We start from the raw sequence: 21,281 nt of genomic DNA, 5'->3' as shown, positions 1-21,281 counted from the left end.
TATATTAACTTAATGTCTATGAGTCATCAGAAATTTATTGCGTATGATAAGCATTCAAAAAAGAATAAATATTTAATTCTTTACAGTAACAATTTCAAGAGTTGTTTCTATATGTTGTCAATTTCTTTTCTACATTGTACTGTATTTCTAAACTAATTTAGGGATGGTTGGAGTAATTCCAGAGTTTATCTGACACACAGAACATGCATATCAAGAGATGAGTGTAATGGATCTCAGAAACCAGATATAATTTGATAAATAGCCAAGACTTCTTTTTGTTGACTGTCATAATGGCTAAAATATTCACAGCAGTCCTAGACATGTGGAATATCTCAGTACAGATCAATATGTCAATACAGATGCATTATCACTGCTGCCAAAAAAAAGTCATTAACCTGTGACCATTTAGTCAAAGAATAATCTTTACTGTTTATTTTTATAACACCTTCTTATAATTAGAAGAGTCCCCATTAATTATATCCATGGACTGCAGCAAATAGCACTCCTTCTGGCAGTGACAAATGGGATGAAATTTAACAAAACCAACTGTTGGGTCCTACACGTGGGACAGAGTAATGCCAGGCACAAGTATAAACTGAAGAGTGCCCTGCAGGGAGGGCCCTGGGGGTGCTGGGGGCAGCAGGTCAGTGAGAGTCAGCAGGGTGTGCCCGGGCAGCCCAGAGGGCAGGAACCGTGTCCTGGGGGCATCAAACACAGAGAACAGAGGGCAGAGGGGGGATCATCCGCTGTGCTCAGCGCTGGTGCGGCCTCACCCGGAGTGCTGGGAGCAGCTCTGGGCACCACCACTTCAGAGGAATGGGAAGGTCCTGCAGTGAGTCCAGAGAACAACAAAGCTGATGGAAGGGCTGGCAGGTGCATCCTGAGAGGAATGGCTGAGGGGTCTGTGCTTGTCTGCTTTGGAGAGACACACGCTGAGGGTCAACCTCCTTGCTCTCTGCAGCTCCTTGAGAGGGGAAATGCAGAGGGAGGTGCTGGTATCTTCTCACTGGGATCCACTGACGGGACACATGGGAATGGCTCAAAGGGGCACTAAGGGAGGTTCAGACTGGACATTGGGAAGCCTTTCTTTACCAGGAGAGTGGTCAGACATTAGAAATGACTTGCTGGAAAGCTGGTTGATGCCCCAAGGTTGTCAGTGTTTAAGAGGCATTTGGTCAAAGCCATTGACAAGATGCTTTAACTTGGTCAGCCCTGAAGTTGTCAGGCAGTTGGACCAGGTGATCATTGTAGATCCCTCCCGAACTGAAGTAGTCTGTTCTGTTAATTCTCTTTAAGAAAGCTTCTTTATTTCTTGTATTAATTCTGAGAGGTTTTACTTTTTTCCTCTCCGTCACCCACAGTATTCTAGTGACTGTTGCATTTGTGACACATTCTTTTAAGACTTTGTAGTGGTGTTTGGATTTATTTTAACCTCTAATATGTTCTTGATTTCTGTAGATTCTGTTTGCTGATGGCACAGTTAGTAATAGCCCCAATTCTGGTCCTGTCCTACCACCACCTACAATTCCAGATGAAACATGGAGGCAAATTCCCTTATCAGAATCAGACCTTTTATCTGAGACCAGCACTAAGAAAGGTAATATTTCTTGTGTTTATATCTTGGACAGTTAGATAGAAAGTTAGATAGAAAGTTAGTAGGGCTAATAATACCTAATAAAGAGCATATTTCTTTAGTCTGAAAATTCTGACAGTGTGAAAATGTAATTTTATCTGTACTCAGCTGCTGCACACTGCTATGTTACCTTCATAGCAAATGATTTCTCTCCTACTCCAAATTTATTTTTCTTCTAACATGGTAGGATTCTAATAAATAAAAAGTTGTGTAAGAACTTCATTGGTATCAGAGTGAACACAGAGTCTTTTAAAAGAAATCCTTATAACTACATTGGTGTTAAATCCTTACTTTTGTCTTACAGTATTTAGTCTTTGTATTAAGAAATGCTTCCCTCAAAGAGGATCCATTTTTCTTTCTCACTCTGTGTATTCCAAGGCACCTACTATTGGTCATTATCAATTGGTTGTATGGAATTGTGCTTGGTGGTAATATAGACATTCTTACTGTATTTTGGTTGACTGAGAAAGAGCCAAATAATGTTTACTTCATACTTCAGAGTGTAGTCGAAGATCACTGTCGGTATTACTTAGTACACAGAATAATTCTGACCTGTCGTATTAACATACAATTTATTGGAAATAGGTGAATGAAAGTTGCTGCCAAAGGTGTCTCAAAAAGAGACTTTTTGAGTCAAGTCCAGTCCTTTTTCTTAGGATATTCCTTTAGATACCAGCAAAGATGAGAAAAACTGTGACAAACCATTTTGTAATATGAATTCTCAGTATCTGTGAGCAGTGTATGTCCCTCATTCCTTGTCCTTTATTTATGATCACTTTTTCACCTTCCCCACCTTTCTTCTCCTCTGCTTATTCTTGACAAATTTCTAACAAAGAGTTTAATCTCTTTTTGCTTTCAGGGGTGCTTTTTTGCTAGATAATTGCTCAAAGTCTTTCAGCCTGCTCTCTGGACTATGCTCTTGTATTTTGCATACACTTAGTCTAATTTTCCTGAATATGGGAGACAAGAGTTCTCTATAACATTCCTAATAAGATCTCTCCAATTGCCTTTCATAATGAGATCTTTATCCTTTTCTTCTGATGCACCATAGGACTGATGGCATTAGCATGCTACTTATTTTTTCTGTAAGGAAGCACATTAGATAAGGCTAGTTCAGGATCATGTCTTTGAGTAGCAGGAGTTGTAATTTTCCTCTAGCCTGTTAAATAGTTCATTTTGCAATTCTGTCAAAAGCAATGTTCACAAGCTCTGAACTTTACTGGTTTTGTCTTTTGCCTTAAAGAATATCAAGTCTGATACAGAAATTTTTGTTTCTGCAGGAAAAGGCAGTGACAAGACATCACTACAGTCACAGAAGTCTGAGGAGTTTGAAAAGGCCAGTTCTACACAACCTAAGGCAGGAACCTGGATAACAACAACTCCATTAGGCATTCGAGTGGGCACAGAGGGTGCCACAAGAATGGATCTGAAGCCACTCTTCATGCATCAGGCCACAAATCCAGCTGATGGAACGGTATTAACTGCTTTGGTGTTACTATAGCACTGTCTATAAGCTAAAAGACAGGGCTGCCATCACATACATTGTAGGGTTTATTCTTTAAAAACATCCTACTTGTTGTGTTGCACTGTTAGAAATGCAGTAGCTTTAGATTTTGAAGAAAATGTGATTCCTCTATGTCTGAAGTAGATGACAATGTAATAGTCAAGCTTCTTTACAGCTTCAGTCCTGGTGCCTTATATTGTTGTTGCTGCTGTCACAAGTATCACAGTGCCAATATAAATGAGTAGTCCTTCATTCTTTCAGATTATGACTGTACGAGAAGATGAAGTGATAATTGTTGAGAAGCCAGGTGGTAACAGAGTAGTAGAACATGCTGATGGTACCAGGATCACAACATTTTATGAAAAATGTGAAAACCTTTCTGTTCCAGAGGGTAGTATGGAAACAGGTAACATCTAAAGGGGAGCATTTACTTTTCTTGCACTTGACATATCTTGTAAAGCAGAAAGTTGTCAAAATATGTACTAAAGGTGACTTGTACCAGTAGCCTAGAGAACAGATCCACTAGTGCAGTCTAGGCTTAGTTTGTTTGCTTTCTTTCAGCAGTATATTCAGTGCAAAAATTATACTGTTGCAAGTAATTAAATTTCCTTCTTTCATATCTATATGGTCGTCCTTCACCATGAGACCACAGTGCCAGAGTTTTAGTGTGTTCATTGTCCTTTCTCCCCTGCCCTAATAATAACAAGGAAGCTGCTTTGAGTTTTAACTGAAGAGGTATGAAAGGACCGAGACATCCTTATATTCCCCAGGGAAACCATGGACTCACCAACCTTACAGATACTAAATATCTGAATATAGCTGTGGAAAATGTCCTGCCAAGAAAAGTGTAACTCATATTCGCCTGAAAAAAATGGGGCTAAAGGTCATCTGTGATTCTTCTGGCTGGTGTTTTATTCTGTATGACTGCTTCATTTGCAAGACAAGTCCTGTCCTCCTTAATTAAAATGAAGGGGAGACATTTACTGTGTGGGTGTCTGGACTGTTCAAACACAGTGTAGGAAAGTACCATTATTGAGTTAGCAGATGTTCAGGAATATCTCCCTGTGAGATTTTAAAAGTCAAAATCCCTTGAACTGACCAATCTCTTCAATGGAAAGGCAATAACCAGATTAACATGCCTGTTTTCATTTGTTTTCCAAGATTTGTGTTGCTGGACAGGAATTTCTTCACATTTTAGAGCTTGTATTACAGGCACAAAGAATTTCAGTGATCCAACTTGTATATTACAAATATCCAGATCATCATGGTTAGTACCATACTTGATACGTTAGAGTGTACTTTCCTGGCCAGCTACACATGGTTACAGATATTTTTTACTGTTGGGTTTTCCCATATTGAATTTGCAGTCCAGAATTTCAAAGGCTGCATATTGTTTACATAACATAAAAATATGTGATAAAGGATACTATAAAGTTTATGAAGGTCTTGCACTGAAAAGATAAAGAACCAGCACTATGAGAGAAAAAGCAAATTGAATCCTAAGACATTTCCTTGATTCATGTGCTCCTGTCTCATTGTTCTGTATTAATTCTTAGATGAGCCCACAGAAGCCACCACAAAGAAGCTTAAAGGTACACGAGTAGAGAATCCTGAGTTTGCTACTGTTATAACAAATTGTGAGGATGGTACCTGTTGTACTATCTTTGGAGATGGGACATCTATTCTAGCAAAGCCACAGGGAACATATCAGGTAGGAATTATTTTTAGTTTGTGACAGAGATGCTTAATCTTTGTGTTCCAAGTCCCCTGCCATTAGCAGCTCTCACCTTCATTACTTCCCTTCTCTATAGTCTGCACTAATCCTATTATTCCATTTCTTTCATACTCTGCCAATGTTTAGATACTTACTCACAAATGTACAGGATATTTAAATCACAGTCTTAAATTTCCTGAAGTTAAATATTACAGAGACTCAGATCAGCCTACCTCTTGGACCTCATCTGCCTTTTTTCTCCCCCTTTGATTCCTCTTAAGTGGATGATTGAGTATTGAATGTCTGAAAGCTGTCCTGTTGATTTGTATCTGTTCTTCATTTTCACAGTACCTTTAAATTAAAGTTTTCACCTTTGAGGATTTAATCTCTTCCCTTTTTGCTGTCATAGGTTTTACCCAGCAAGGGAGGCTTTCTTTTCTTTGATGAAGATTGCTCAGCAGTTTACAGCCATGAAGTTTATGATTCCAGCAGCAAGGAAGAAGAGAAACAAGCAGGGAGATACATTATGAAACACACTTCCAGCACTATTTGTGAGATGATGGATCCTGAAGGAAATACTTTCAAGGTAAAATACATGGAAGAAAACAAGTTTCTGCATTCTAATTTTATCTTATAAACTTCTCTCAAACTCAAATTGTAACCTTGTAATATTTAAAGTAGCCAGAATCAGGTCTCTGATATCTTCTTGACTAAGTGATGGATATAATTTTTTTTTTTATTTATCCCTATTTAGAGAGACTGAAATAGAACACATGATATACAATTTAGCTCACCTGTAAAGTTCCTTTAATTGGCATGATTTGTACTATAGCAAAAAATCAGCTCTGCAAGTGAGGATTAAAAACTGAGTGTGTCAGATTCAGTTCTTGGACTGTCCTTTGAATCACCCTTATATAAATTGTGTCTTGAAAAAGGCATTATTATTCCTTTTTAGGTCATTGTTAGTTATTGTTTGAATATGTTAATATTATATTGTTTGAGTATGTTAATGTCACATTTGTTAATAAGCACATAGTATTTTCAAGAAGGGAAATACTGTAGAAGTTCACTTAGTGGGTGTGAACATACATCAATGTCTATCTTGAGTATACAGTTACCTGGCTTGACCAGGGAGTATTTTTGTGTAACAGTCCTTGAGAATTTATTAAATATCAGCATGTGATATTAGTATTTATGATACAGCATGTCTTTCAATAAATGTTTGGGGGGGGTTACTGTCTTTTCAGTTTTCCTCTTTATTTCTTTTCCCTGTGAGTTTCCAGTTGCTCAGCATAAAATGTTTTTTTCTGTCCCTTTCACTGGTCTAGGTTATGTTAAAGTTCACCAACAAGTCACTGTTTTAAAAGGATCTTTTAACTCAAGTAATTTCACATAACTTCTGCTATAGGTCCTGGCTGATGGCAGCACAGATGTGTGCATTCCCAGCATTGACTCTGATGGCAAGGAGGACAGAAGTTCAGCAGCAGATGATGTCAACAAACCTATCACTGATAATGAGCATGTCCCCAGGTAAACTGCATTGCATTCATAGGTTAACACTTTCTTTTCTTCACTACACAGTATTTTACAGGGTTCATGGATTTGTGCTCCGTTTGTTCAGTACTCTGTATTTGCACATTTGATGTCATTATGTGGGAGTTCTGCTTTCTTGATAGAGACATGTGTGTGTTTGGCTGTCTGTGCAGGTTTTTTGTCATCTCTGCGGATGGTTCTGGAATGGAGCTCCTGCGAGAAAAGGATGTACACAAGTATGTGGCTGAGGCCTGCAGTGATCCTGCCACTGCAGTCTTGCGGGATCCGGTACAAGAACAGCCAGGTAGAAAATGTTTCTTCTCTGACAGACTACTAATAGAAAGAATTGAAAAGTTTCAAAACTCTTATTTGGGCAGGAAATGTTTATACCCTTGTAAATAAGGGTTCACACTTCTAGGAGTGAAAGAAAGGAGTTTGGGGGAAACTCTGGGAAGCAGAGACTTAACTGAAGGACACTGTTAAGGGATAAGTGAACAAACAAATGGCATATCTTTATCCACTCTCAGTCACACAAATAAAAGTGATTACCAAATAAATATATTCTTTGTGTTTATAATTTTAAAAATTGAATGTATCACAGTCTCCATTAATGATGTAGCAATGAGGACAGTGATACCCTGATGTTGACTTTTAGCCTGTCTGTTGGAAAGGATACATATTAAAAAGCTGAAAAGACATGACTGGAATAGCCAATACTACATGGTACCAGCCACCTTGCAGCAGCAATGCAAGAAATTACATCCTGGAATTATTGGTTGTCATTGTAAAGGTAGTTGGAGATGCTGTGTTTCTATAAAAGACACTGGTGTAACAGGTAAATGCTAACAAAAATATATCTTTAAAAGAGAGGAAAGTATGGTCCCCCTGGATATGAGGGGACGATAAGGGAAGTTTGCTTCAAGCCATAAAGTCCTAAGACATATTTCTCATAGATTTATGTCATAAGCATATGACATAAAACAGCTTTCCCACTTACTACTCTTATAAGATGTGGCACATTTTTAAATGTACTTCTATTCACACAGAATAGAAGAATATTTGCAGAAACCAAATGAAATAATTCTGCCATGGGAAAAAGAAAAAAAGAAGGGACATGGAGGGAGCCAGCAAAATGCTGAAGGTGAAAAGATCAGAAGGATGGAAAGCATACATACCCAGTCAAAATCCCAGTCAAGAAAATTTACTTACAACCAGCAATCGTTTGTAATAGTAGCACATCTGATTTTCCAGATTTCCTGCTCCACATTTCACAATACTGGCTCTATTTGCCTTGGCAACAAGGCTTCACAATTTTGTATCATTGTGACAGAGTACATCAGTGGTGATATCCATTTTGAAGATCACCCGTGGGGTAGATCATAGTTGATTAAGTAATTTTTGGGTTGGGCTGGAAAAAATATTTTGAAGAACATTAAAATTTATGCAAACAATAGAAATAAATAATATCTAATGGAATCCATCCAGTGATCAGGGCATGAAGTATAAAATACAGTGAAGAATTATGTATGTTCTGAACATGTTGTACTACTTCTGAGATTAGTATTCAGTATACATGGGTCAATGCTCTGCTCTTCCTTGTTTGGGCTACTCCCAACTATACAACTGAGCTGTTAACCAAGAATCAGAGCAAGTAGCATAAGCAGTTTATTGTTAAAAATGGGCTGAGTAATCTGAACTTGTACAGCTATTCTATAATCAACTCAGTGATCTGATACCTGGAGTTTTACCTGTTAGTAATATGATTTTTTGTAGATAGGTATTTTTTTCTGTAGGTCTGAGACACTTATTTTTTTTATTTTGAACTGATTCTTAGCAAAATGTGTCTTTAAACCAGGTGTTTTAAGTATTACTATCCTCCGCCCTATGGCTGAAGCATCCCCCTGGGTAATGAAGAAAGAACCAGAGAGTATTGTTCCTCCATATCTACAGTCGGGGACTCAGAAAGAATCTTCTCCTCCTGAGGTATAATTGTTTCAAAACTGTCCTTTCATGTTAAACAATAGGTGTTTGTCTCTGTGGAAATTAAGCTCTAAACAATGTGAATGTTAAATTCAGTTTATTAAGCAGACAGAGCAAAGGGTAGGCTGTGTCAGGGAATGTATGGTCCCGTTCTTTTACACTTAGTGAGGGGACATAGCAATTTTAAGGGGAGTTTATCGTACCAGATGAAGATGTTTTAGGATAGATAAATTGTTCCCAGGAATTTTACTGGCTTTATTGTCTAGGTCATGATTCCATAAGGAGAGCACACACTTTTCAACTGAGACACAGTGCCAATAGCTGCATTTTTGGGTAATGTAAGAAGCCTCTTGCTCTTTTTGTTTGTTCCTCTTTGTTCAGGAGGAGATCACAGGTCACCCAATCAGAAGGTGTGTCTGGAAGGGTCTCAGCATTGGAGCAGCACGTTTCTCCTTGCCAGTCCCTGTACGAAAATGTCCCAAAAAACTGCAAATCCGCCAGCTATTCCAGTATAAGCCACTCTGTGATGAACTAAGAGAAAAACTGCAGCTTTCCCTCAAGGTAGTTCAACCACATTTATTCATTCTTCCAGTAGGAAATAGAGAACAAACAAGTAGACAAATTGGGTGTGATAAATGTGTAGCATATACCTGAGAGGAAGAAATCTACTGTGCTTGAAGAACAATTATTTCATACATAGACAGGTGCTGTGTTCTTCTGAAAAAGTTCAGTTGTTTCACTTACCTCTTCTTCACTTTTATTTTGCTTAGGGCTTGTTTTCCTTCAAAAAGTCTCAAGAATTTAAATCTATAAAGCTGAACAAGAATTTCTAGCTCACCATAATTCTACAGTTAACCTGGTCACTGAGACACACTGTGGTCTTGGTTATGTATTTGTTTTCATAAATCAATGTAGAACATTTCCAGGTTCCAGTGTGAGTTTTGTTACTCTATCCATGTCTACGAAATAGCTGTGTAGCCTTCTGACAAGGTTTGTGGCTGTCCTTCATTAGTGACTGGTTCATAGCAGGGTGCAAGCTAGACCTCCTGTGCCAGTGTTCTGAGATGGTGTCCAAAAGTCAGCAGCTTTGTCCTTTTCAGTGTTGGTGTAAAACATGAATTTATTCACATTGTAAAGATGCTCTTAGAAGAGATTTTAGAGTCAAAACCCCATTATTACTTAAGAATTAGAGAATAACAAAATATATGTGTCCTGTAATTTATTCATTTAACTTATTTTGATAATGGCATTGCAGACTAAATTTGAAAGTTAACAGCATGTGAAATGTGGAAGATAGTAGTATATTGCAGCCATTTATATAATTTATTTTTTTTCCCACATTACATTTCAAAGAAAACATTCTTGCAACAGAAAAACACTGACAGCTGTCCAGCCCAGACATGTTTGGGATATGCAAGTCTATCAGAATGAAATGTTACCAGTTTTTCAGTCTATAAATATATAAAATTATTCTTTAATTTGCATACTGACCTTTCAAAGGCAACAGTGTAAGAAAAGTTCCAAAATGGCAAGGGAAGTCTCTTCATCGCCCAGATCTATTGTTGATTTTTAGAGAAAGATGAATGCTGTTTATTACATTGGGAAGGAAGACCTACAATTATTAGCACTGAAAAAACAGTTGTAATAATTGCATAAATGTGCAATGAAAATACCCTCATTGCTCATAAATCAATATTTAATTAATTCCTTTTTTTCCAGAATGAAGTATCTTAAATCTTTAGCCACACCTTCACTTTGTCAGAGCAAAATCAAGATTTAAGGAAAATATTCTTCCTTTCTTCATCTCCTATAAGATTAAAGTGATATAAACAAGTGAAAAAAAAAAAAAACAAACTGGCACTGGAAACAGATTGTTTCTACCAACCTGTCTGTTAGTAAAATTCTGTACTGCATGTAGCTTTCTGGCAGAGTGATGTGTTTAAAACCCTTTTTTCTATCCAACTGATTTAAAGAGATGTGGGAAAAGAAATGTGCTTCTTTTCTGTAGCAGTTGGTATGATTATGTCAATGTAAACATCTATTTTTAAGCCTACATCGGCATCTTTCTTCTTCTTTTTCGTTGTTCCACCAGGAATATATAGACAACATCTTAAAGCAGGAAAATGAGCTGGAAGAGATGAATGTGAAAGAACCAAGAACAGAAGAGGAAAAGGAGAATGCTGCAAGTCTCCTTGAACAAGTTACAGTGAGAAAAATCAAATTTTAACTACTTCTTTCCACAAAACCCTTGTATAGCATTGGAAGTGTGAGCCTTGAAACACATTATCCATTAATAAACCAGCAAATGTCAGAGTAGCACAGTGCCAGTTAATGGTAAAGCAGAGCCACGCTCAGCCTTCAGCTGGTCTGAATTCAGCAGGGCACTGCTGCCATGTGGGGAAGCAATGCTCAAAACAGTTCAAGAGTCTGGCTCTACTGAATGATATGTTCCCAAACACACAGACCAAAATTACTTTCCAGTAATTTACTTTTTTTAATATCCCCCAACATCAGGATGAAAATGTTTCCAGTCTGTTGTCATTGCACATGGGAGACTTTTATTTCAACCACAGCCACCTCCATAGTAAGAATTTAAACCCTACTTTTGGGATAATACAAAAACAGTCTGGAGGAATATTCTTATTACTGCTGAGCAGCATTTTGGTTTTTAAAATATAATCTGTGAATTTTCAGGGATAATTAGAGCATAAAAAGAAAAAGGAGAGGAATAGGTAATGGGAAGAGTGGGTAAATAGGAGAAGAGGATCGCAGCTTTTCTGGAAAGAGGGACAAAGAAATGATCTGTCAGTAATTCCATCTACATCTATCCTCTAGGCAGACATTTATTTACTTTGATGAGACCCAGGTCTGAACCCCACATGCTTCTCAGATCCAGTGGACTTTTCTAGTGACTAATTATTATTGATTGTCCTGGCTACCTTCAGCACCTGCATTTCCAGTTACAGATTTCACATTAGATAACTCTTTGTGCGCAATAGTCTCACTGTGCACCTACTGTGACCCAGGAGTCACTGTCACATTGCTCCCAAGTCTCCAATAGCTCTGTTACAGCCCAGACTGCCTGGTCAGGAGCTCTGGTTTCCAGTTAACTGCTTCAGAGGCAGCATGAGAATAAACTTTAGAGCCTCTTAACCCTCGTTCACTTTACTGTCAGCCAGTCACATGAGATTTCCTCAGTAACAAAGCCTGCAAATTCCTGAGCACATTTCCCATTTGACTTGTTGGGAATCTAAGTTTAATACAATACAAGTATATCTTGTTTGGGTTTTTTTGCAGAAGGATTTGAATTTGATTAGGAATTAGCTTAGTTGACCTAATAAAAACTAACCATATAAAATACAAAGCTATCTGTGCAGTGGGTCATCAAGAAGGAAACAAATATCTGTTTAGAACAGGGAACTTGTACTTCATATCCTTTTTTCCCAGCTTATGTTTTCTGACACACTGAAATACCTGACAATGTGACTACAAGAATGGGGATAACAAGACAGCACTTGTTTACAATATAAATGCTTTGAATAAAATGTTGTTGTGAATTTTATTTCTCATGTAGTCACAGTTATTCTTTCTTCATTGCAGTCCTTCCCTGACTGGGAGAAGTCAACTGAAAAGCTCAGTGATAGAGGTAATAAAAATTGAATACCTGTATTTTTAAAATTTTAAATATCATAAGTTTAAAAGTATTGTAACATTTTTAAAGAGGGAATATAAAGGTGAATTCATCAATGTGCTATGTACATGCTTCTGTGTGACTTTCACAGGTGATTAGGACTTCTTAGCATCAATGATCCAGTACCTCTGAAAAATAATTCCTGGTTTTAGGCATGTGTATTTGACATTTTGACTCACTTTTCCATATGTAGTGGGTTTTCTTAGGTATAAGAACTATAACAATACTTGGCTACTTTTATGCAAGTAACAACTTTTCAGACAAGTTTTTCAAATCAACTAAGTAAATCCTGGTTATTTATTACACTTCAAAATCTAATCTCAAACCATCACGTGTTGGGGTTACATTCACTTACCTAAGGGAAAAGATGGAGCAATACATAATGGATTTCAGTTAAAGTTTTCACAAGATATTTATTAACATTGATTTATGTTTTCAATATGTATAAATAAGAGTTAAGATGTCTGTTTCTTTATAAAAACCCATAAGCCTTTTCTGTAGAAAAATTCATTATATTCTATCCCATAGTTGTGCTCATCTTTAAAGTGTTATTTTTCTGCCCTTCATACCTTGTCAAGAGTATTTCTATTTGTCAAAAAACCTCATACTTGTCAAAAAACCTCAACTGCTGCAACAAATGCTTGCTGAACAGTTTCCCCTTAAATGGAGCTGCAATTCTAAGGCAATATTGCTAATGAAGAAGATAGTGGGAAAGAAAAGCTCTTTGAAATCGGTAAAAATAGAAAAAGCTGAAAAATAAAATCATATTTTATGGTGTAAAAAGCTGATAAAAAAAAAACCAACACATTTTGAAGTTTGAACTTATGTAATTCCCAGAACACTAAGACATATTGTCATAGTCTAAGAGAATCATATCTCTCAAATACTCACATCTCCTAAATTTTGCTACAGAAAATTGTTTTCAGCCAAGGAAACTTCTTTGGACCCATGATTTAGCTTCAACGTATAAAGTAAACAACACACTTTATAAAATATGTCAGAGGACAGGGCAATTCTTTAATAAAGCCTCAGAGCTGGTCACAATATTAAATGTGGAAAGGCTGGCATTTCTCCATTGTACATATTGAACTAGTAGTTCCTTCCATGAGAATGTTGATTATGGCTGCTTCACAGCCTCAATTAAGCACAAGCAAGCTTAAGCAAGCTAAATGTAATAAGGTCCCTGAAAGCCCACGTTATTTTCTTCAGCTGAGACTCTTAGATGGAGACCTCAGAGCACCCCAGTTAGAGAGTGGCTGAACGTCAGCAACTTATCCTATTCACAGGTATTTGTATCTTGAAAGAATGTAAAGATATGTCAGGAAATACAGGGTGAGAACGTGAATTTAATCTGCTTCTTGCCCTTCCAATACTTAATTCAATTTCTTATCTGTTAATGTTCTGATCTTGATTTTGGGATGCAGTTCTTTCTGCCTTTTCCCTCACAGTAACAGAAACTCTGTTAGGTTTCCATAAAGTGGCAGGAGGATGCATTAAAAATATATCCTTTGATGTTTTTCTTCGTGACACCTAGCGCTGCATAGCAGAGCACGCCCATTCAGTAATGCCCTTCACCTTGCAGCCCACGTGAGCCAGCTGTATGAGCAGGCAGTGGCTCCTCCTGCCCAGGGCCACACAGGGAAGACAAGCACTGCACGAAGAGAGGACCAGCAGCAGAGGTAGGACACAGCAGCGAGGACTGGTGCAAATGTAAATAATACAAAGGGTGAAGCCAAGCACACAGGGAAGGAACTGTGCTTTACTGGCTGTCATTAAGGACTGGGACCTAGATCCCTAGATACATATGGCAGTGTTTTACTGTCTTGTCCTGTGATTATTTTGTCCCTCTATGCCTCCCTTTCCTTATCTGAAAGATAATTCAAAGTTTGTTGGGAAAGGATTTTGGATGTTTCTTGGATTGAATGATCTAATAGAAATGCAGATAAGAACAAACAGTTTTGTGCAAACCATACAAGTCCAAGTCAGGAGCCACCTGAGGTGTTTACATAACACACTCTCATAAAAACCTTTTTTTTCCCAGGGTTATCTTGTAAATATTTTTGTATTTATAGAAGACTACTAGTTTTCTCATTCCCACTACTCTCTCTTTTTTTCTTCTGGGTGATTCAGTCCAGGAGTAATATCCAAGTGGCAAAGCAAACTGGAACAGAACAGGTAATAATATTAGTAGGATCACGTTCTTTTATAAGCCAGCTTAATCTACTTTTGTAAAGAATGTTATTGATTTCACCAGGTCTTGGGTGATGGTGCAATGGCTTGCCTGCAAATAATGGGGTATTTTCTGCTCAACAGAAATGCTGAATAAATGGTTTGAGTCTCTTTCTTTTTTCTTTTCTTTTTTTTCCAAAACCCATCAGCATTACTGTGAACTTACACTATGCAAACCAAGGCTGAGGTCAGAAGCCCCGTGTTTTGTTTTCTGGTTCTGCCACTAGTGTAGAAAATACTGTATATTAATATTTTCAAATGCTCATGCTTTAGGTTAATATTCAGGTATTCCACAAATAAAATCTGATTTTTTCAAATAAAACCCCAGACATGTCTCACATGGTGGTGCTTCAAAGCTTCTCTAGGCAACACTGTCCCAGCTCTCTCAGCCTCTACTCACATGAAAGGTCTTCCAAACCCTTAATCATCTTTGCGGCCCTTTTGTGCACCAGACAGGTCAAAAGTGGACACAACACTCCATGTGAGGCTTTCCATATTTCTTCTTAATTATGTTCTGATTTGCATGAGATAAAAAAAGCCTTTTAGAATTGCAGAGTTACATTTTAATATAGCATTTCACACTGGTTTGGATCCTATTAAAAAAATAATTCAACTATATAAATCTGAGCAGTCAGCACACAAGAACATTATGTGCAATTCTGGCTCTAAAACCAGTGTTAAAACTCTCAGTATGATTAAGACTGATCATTTCATAGCTGATATTAGACCCTGCAAGTCAGTGAAATTCTAATAGTGTAAAACTGGGCTATATCAAGCTGAAAACATGACTGATCTTTACTCTGGTTAACCTTACCTTTAGAAATTTGAACAGCTTCTTCTGTATCCACAGAGCCATCAAGTCTTTCTGTGATAAAATAGGGAAATTAGATGAGGTTTGTGTTCAAAATTTTAGCAATGCATCTGGAATACCAGTTCTTAGCTTGAAATGTTTATTGGAAGGTTGGAAAGACACCAATGGCGATCCCAGGCATGTTCCATGAGGTTTAGAGAAATGGAGTATATTCTGAGGAGGAGCTCCTCATAGCAGGCAACTCGCTGTCCATGTGCATTCTGGCCAGTCAATTCTTAATTCACCTCCAAGAAAATTGCCAATTACAAGAATATTACTTCATGTGACGAACCAGGGAAGAAAATGCCACTTGCCTTTACCAATTCTTGATGCACAATACTGAAAAACAGGGTGAACTCAGTTATAATGCTTTTTTTTCTTTCTTTTCCTTACCAACAACGTGAAAAACATCCCTAGGAAAGAACTGGATGAACAGAAGGCTACATTTGCAGCAATAAAAAACAGAACTTTTGCTCCATATTTTGAATCTGAATTCAGCAACGACTTTTACAAAGAAAAGGTAATGCAGCTGAAAACTGGATGAAGTCTGTTAGGCCAGCTGGTATCTCCCATGCTCCCAAAGACAATTTTGAGTTTATATCTCAGCCTCTGTTTATCTCAACAAACCATTACAAAAGACAACCATGGCAGAATTAATACTAGAAATCATACATCCTTGTAAAGGAAACATATCTTAAAGATGATATATGTTCACTGAGTACAAACTCTATAAAATTCCTTACATAAACTCTGGAGAGAGCCTGATTCAGAGCAAAACTCAAGCTCAGGTTTTTTTTTACTTAACCCTCAAACCCCTCTCCTTGCTTATTAGAAAGGAAATAAGTAAAACTAACACTCCTAATTTAGAGGTGATCTTGGGGTCTTTTCTACTGGTAAATGCTGTAAGTGCATAAAGCCTACTCAGAAATGTAGGTTGTAATCTGATGTAACTATTACATCTCCTTTATAGTCACCACTTTGGTTCTGCTTATTTGTTTGCTTTGCATTCCTCTTTTTAAATTTTTTTCCTTTCTTTTTTTGCAAGGGGAGAAGGGTGTCTGCTGGCTGGTTTTCCTAGGTGTTTAGTTGGGAAACCTAAGCCCTCTTTCTTCCTTTTCTCCAGTTTCCTGATTTGGAAGCAATGTCTAAGGAACTTCCTCCACTTCAAAAAAAAGGAAGTGTGACTTGCCCTCTGTTGCTGATAAGAGAACCCGGTGAAGGTAATCCACTGTCTGGCATCGGTTTTGTACCTTCTTCAGGAGGAAGAAGCCCTTGCAGACATCATTGAATGTGGAAGAACCATCAGCTAAGCTGATGAATTCTGCTATGAATGAGAAGTGGATAGATGAAAAATGGTCAAGAAAAAATTGAATAAATAATAGTTAGGGGTGGATGAGCAAAAACCAAGGAGGCCAAGCTTAGAAAACAACTAGTATGACTATATGAAAAATATGGGAGATTTATTTCTGAAACTCAGTGGTAAGAGGGAACTGGTACAAAAGCAATATGGAATAGGAAACATGCAGGCTAAATATAGACTGGAGGACATAGGAGGAAAGCAGTGACTCCATGACAGGAAGCAGGGAAAGAGGGAATCATTATCATAGGCTTCAGCTTTTCAGAACTGAGAAGAGTACTTCATTTCTGTTTAAAAAGCAGCCCTGACAAGTTACTGAAATCATACAGTGAGATTAAAATTCATACACAGCAAAGATTCATATCAGGAAAATAGTCCTCTGTGGGGCTTTATCAGACCCCCACTAATTCTCATATTTCCTCATTTTCTAACACCATAAGACTGTGCTGGATTGTCTTTTAGTCCTTTCTGGTTTATAGTTCAGTTAGCCAGAGAACAAAAAATGACTAATCACACAATAGGCATTTTTGAGATCCCTGTGGTCCAGTAGAGCAAAATGTCACATGCAGAATTTTCCCAGCCTCTCATGGTTATGTAGACAGCTTTACAAGATCGTGTCAATTAAAGTGCCAAAGACTGACGTTGTTTTTCACATATTTATGAAAATTATGATGATCATAAAAAACACTTGACTCAGTATTCTATTATTTTCCCTTTAGCAGCTGAATTTCTTGATACCACAAGTGATTCTTCACTTTCATCTGGCCTTCCACTGCAGGATCCTTCCAAACCAGATGATGGTTCCAGCAGCACAACAGGTACACCTGCCTTCCAGAATGTAGTTGGAGCAGCTTGGTATCCTTTTATAACTTCTGACACAATATTTGCAATACAAATTTCAATCCATCTGTCACTTTTTCATGCTTTTGGAAATCTTTCCCTTCCAGACCTAAACAAGGCTGCAAGAGCAGAAAAGACAGCTTTTCAACATAAAGTTCCAAGTCTGATGGTGGATGTTACAGGACAGAAAAGAAAAGAGAAAGTAATATTACCATCATACTTTCAGGGGAAAAAACCAAACACCATACCAAATAAAAAGGTAAAAAAATAACATCTTTCTTGTCAGTATTCATATCCTCTGAGTCATCTCTTTTCTATAAAATCTTCACCCTGGAGCAATACTGGAAGGTATTTTGAATCTATTTACTGTAACATGGTTGTTACAATTTATTTATGTTTACTGGCAATTCCAGAAGTACCTTTCCTCTCAACAGCTAGGAAAAACTCATTCTGCATCAGCCACCTACATGAAAGCCCCCATTTTCCCTGAGATGCCTCAATGGCTTAATAAATCTGAAAACTCAAACCAGTATAAATTTCCAGACAGTATTCACAGTGCTGCTTCAGTTTTTACTCAAATTAGGATGTCTTTTTGTAATTCTTCAGGGTGAGTGGACAGAGGTCAAATATAGATTAAGTAATTCTCTACCTGACTTAACAGCCACCAACTTTCTCTTTGTCTCATATTTTGTTTGCAAAGATAGAAGATCCTGCCTCAGGAAAGGTCAGCACATCTTCTCTTGCAACAAGACAGGATCTTACCAACTTCCATCTCATCCCACCCAGGGTGACATTTGGAGTGCTAAAGGAAGGCTGCACCTATGCAACCACTGTAATCATGAAGAATGTTGGTGTGAACTTCTCGAGGTTAGTTTGAATTCTTAGTACACTGGTTTTTATCTCTCCAAATAGATCCTGACAAAAATCAAGTGCAGTTTCTCTGGACCCACCACTCAGAGAAAGGAATTCTGACAGCCACTTCATAGGTCTGCTAGAGCATTCCGTAAGATGGAGCCATATCCTAGGAATGCCTCTTCTACTGCCTTTTGTTTAACAGCTTCTGGTGCAAGGGCATGCCAGTAAACTCTTCTTCAGGGGGGAATGAAATCCACAGGATCAGTTCCAGAGCAATGCAAAAATATAGGTCATATCTGATCTAATGATCTTTAAAAATCTGAACAGTAGGAAGCTGCATTCACAAAAGGACTGAATCTCAGATGTGAAACAATCAGTAAGAAATGAGGAAGCAAAACTTCTGCTTTAGTTGGTACCATTTAATTAAAGATTATTTGCACGAAATTCATACAGTATCATGCTTTCTGCAATAGAATCACATCAAAGGACATTAAATAAAGATTGTTATGGACTTGTGAGTCTGTAAAACACAGGTGTTTGCCAAGAAGCTGTTTGTACTTCAGCTGCCTTTGAATTGTGCTGATTTAAAATGCTGCTGTTACACATTCTGTTATAAGGACCAGGCAGTGTTAACAAGTTCTTTGAAAGCTTACTTTGGCCCATTAATCTGCTCCTTTGGGGATTTTTTGTTAGAAACCTGAACCTTGGCAAGAAGCCCAGGAATACTGCTGTAGTCCAGCATTTACATTATGATGGAAAAGATGAGCTAAGAAATTCTGCTGTCATTTAAAAAAGCAGAGGAAGAGCAGGCAGCCTAGATGTGATTTCTCCCACCTGAAACAGTTTCTGGCAAACTGATTATTTTCTCTTTCTGACAGGTTTCGAGTGAAGCAGCCGCCTCCACACACAGGACTGAGAGTGATGTACAAACCAGGACCTGTAGGTTACACAGGAGAGCTTTTGGATTTTTTTCTAGAGTCAGCTGGCCCTCAGGCTAGCTAGGGCACCTTTCTGGGACAGCATCTGTCTGGGAATAGAGCTGCCAGGGTACACAGTTTTGTTTAAAGTTACTTGAAGTGATGCTGTCTTCCACTGTCCCTATGCCACCTTCAGCTAAGCACTCCATGCACTCCTGTCTCAGCCTGTGCAAGAATGCAGAGGAATACAAATTTTAAGTTCAGTGGAAAGCAGTAGTGTCACCAAATGACACAAGCAAAAACGACGCACCACAGCCTTGGTCACGATGAAGAGACTAATTTATTTTTTCTGACTCCAATCTTTTATAGTTCTCAAAAGATGCCAGTGGATTGGAGGGTGAACGTGCCACCTCTCCAACGACACTGGTCAAACTACCTGTACATCAAATTTCTCCGCCTCTATGAAAGAATGCAAAACAATAGGTTGTTTACAGAAAGTTGTGTGGGAAAGTTCTCTACAAGAATGTAAACTCAGAAGGCTTTAGAAAACTCTTGATAACCAGGGCGACACAGTAGGTCAAGTAGTGAAGTTATAGAGAGCTTTTCCAAAGCAAACAGGATTATTCTACCATTCAGATGCCTCTTGAGTTTTCCTTCTGCTTAGGGTGTTTGTTATATCTGCTCTGTCTTATGCCTAGACTTGACTTCCTGTCCTGATACCTTCAGGATGTGAACCTAGTAAACTATTGCCTCAATCCTTTCTTCTCCTGCTTCCAACTGTTCTCCACCTTAAGTTTTTTATCTAGCAAAACACCACAGCACATTAAATTATCCCACTAAGTAGGAAGCTTTCATGCTTTCTGCTTTTGTTCAGTCTCTCTTTTTACCTGCATGCTATCTCTGAATAAACAGTGCTGGCCACTGTCCCCACAGCATCCATGTAATACCATTGGCAATATCTTGCCAATGCATGGAATCAGGAAGCAATGACTTGTGCAGAGAGTCAGTGACAGAATGCAAATCAAACCTCCTAGTCCAGAGCCTGAGCCACAACACAGTACTTAAAATCATAGGATAGTGTGGGTTGGAAGGAATCTTTAAAGGCCCCAGTTGAGAGAGAAGGATGGTGTAGGGACTGTGTCAAAGACCTCACAGAAATCCATCTAGATGGCCAGAATAATTTCCATTCTTTTCTCCTCACATCTGCCCCTTTTGTACCTCCTTACTTTATGCTCTTTTTAGAACAGAATAGAATATTTTATTTTGTTTCATTTGGAAGGGACCAACAATGGCCCTCTAGTCCAACTGCCTGACCACTTCAGGGCTCACCAAAAGTTAAAGCATAAGTATTAAAGTATTAAGTACTAAGGACACTGTCCAAATGCCTCTAACACTGACAGGCTTGGGGCATCAACCACCAAGGACTGCTGGAGGGGACCGTGTATGAAACTTGCATCTCACTTGTGAGTCATTCTCTGTCTCTCCTAGGTGGCAGCAGGCTTGCAGGTTGAACTGGAGATAGAGATTTTTGCCATGCTAATTGGAGACAAAGACACTGGTGGCCTTGAAGAAGTTTCCCATGATATTGAGATATTAACAGAAATTGAAACTCTTCTCCTGCCTGTGAAAGCAAATATCCTTTCTTGTCTTATTTCTCACATACACCTCATAGCATCAACCCTGGGGATCATCTTCCTGTTGGGAGCCTCAAGCACTGTTTCCAGTGCAGGCTGCTACAATAGCAAGCTTTACTGTCCTTTTCAGAAATACACAAATGGGTGTTTTCAAAAGCACAACAAATGAACAATTTAAGATTCTGATGCCAAACACAGTTTACATCAGAATAACGTGGTTTGAAAAGTGAAGAAGAACGGCAACTCCGAAAAATGTTGCTTTTAAAAACTAAATGAAAATATTTCATTATGTTTTTGAATCTGTGGTAGCATCAGGTGGTACAGCCTCATGAGCAACAAAATGATGTATCATCCAGATAGTAAACAGGCAAACGGGACAATCCCTGCAGCAGCAAAGATGCAAACACAGAAGTGCATGAATGCTGCCAGAAATGAGCCTGTGTGGGTTCAGTGGACTTTTCAGTTTTTTAACTCATGACAGCAGTACAGTAAAAGAAAAGAGCCAAGTCAATAGCTATTGTTTCTATTTCCCTTGTGCTCCAGG

The 21,281-nt window shown here is 38.2% G+C and overlaps 1 protein-coding gene across 4 annotated transcripts in view; it reads left to right on the top strand.

Moving 5' to 3' along the window:
• The window catches only part of SPAG17 (sperm associated antigen 17), an 85,464-nt gene extending 64,499 nt beyond the window's left edge, over window positions 1-20,965 (top strand). For 2 of the 4 annotated variants that reach the window (XM_053970911.1, XM_053970914.1), the window contains 20 exons: window positions 1,459-1,597; window positions 2,914-3,107; window positions 3,399-3,543; window positions 4,694-4,848; window positions 5,261-5,437; window positions 6,260-6,381; window positions 6,558-6,688; window positions 8,240-8,367; window positions 8,746-8,925; window positions 10,457-10,570; window positions 11,965-12,010; window positions 13,638-13,734; window positions 14,186-14,230; window positions 15,552-15,654; window positions 16,258-16,354; window positions 17,211-17,309; window positions 17,439-17,590; window positions 18,032-18,198; window positions 19,065-19,125; window positions 20,592-20,965. In XM_053970911.1, the coding sequence (XP_053826886.1) occupies window positions 1,459-1,597; window positions 2,914-3,107; window positions 3,399-3,543; window positions 4,694-4,848; window positions 5,261-5,437; window positions 6,260-6,381; window positions 6,558-6,688; window positions 8,240-8,367; window positions 8,746-8,925; window positions 10,457-10,570; window positions 11,965-12,010; window positions 13,638-13,734; window positions 14,186-14,230; window positions 15,552-15,654; window positions 16,258-16,354; window positions 17,211-17,309; window positions 17,439-17,590; window positions 18,032-18,198; window positions 19,065-19,125; window positions 20,592-20,906 (2,667 nt within the window). In that variant the 3' untranslated portion in view covers window positions 20,907-20,965. Of the gene's footprint in view, window positions 1-1,458; window positions 1,598-2,913; window positions 3,108-3,398; window positions 3,544-4,693; window positions 4,849-5,260; window positions 5,438-6,259; window positions 6,382-6,557; window positions 6,689-8,239; window positions 8,368-8,745; window positions 8,926-10,456; window positions 10,571-11,964; window positions 12,011-13,637; window positions 13,735-14,185; window positions 14,231-15,551; window positions 15,655-16,257; window positions 16,355-17,210; window positions 17,310-17,438; window positions 17,591-18,031; window positions 18,199-19,064; window positions 19,234-20,591 lie in introns of all 4 variants that reach the window. The other 2 variants (XM_053970912.1, XM_053970913.1) reach the window with 2 other exon arrangements.
• The last annotated feature ends 316 nt before the right edge of the window (window positions 20,966-21,281 follow it).

The sequence above is a fragment of the Vidua macroura genome, chromosome 2 (genome assembly GCF_024509145.1).
Source record: "Vidua macroura isolate BioBank_ID:100142 chromosome 2, ASM2450914v1, whole genome shotgun sequence".
NCBI lineage: Eukaryota > Metazoa > Chordata > Aves > Passeriformes > Viduidae > Vidua > Vidua macroura.
The sequence above is the reverse complement of the archived record's forward strand: the minus strand, read 5'-3'. Positions and strand labels throughout refer to the sequence as shown.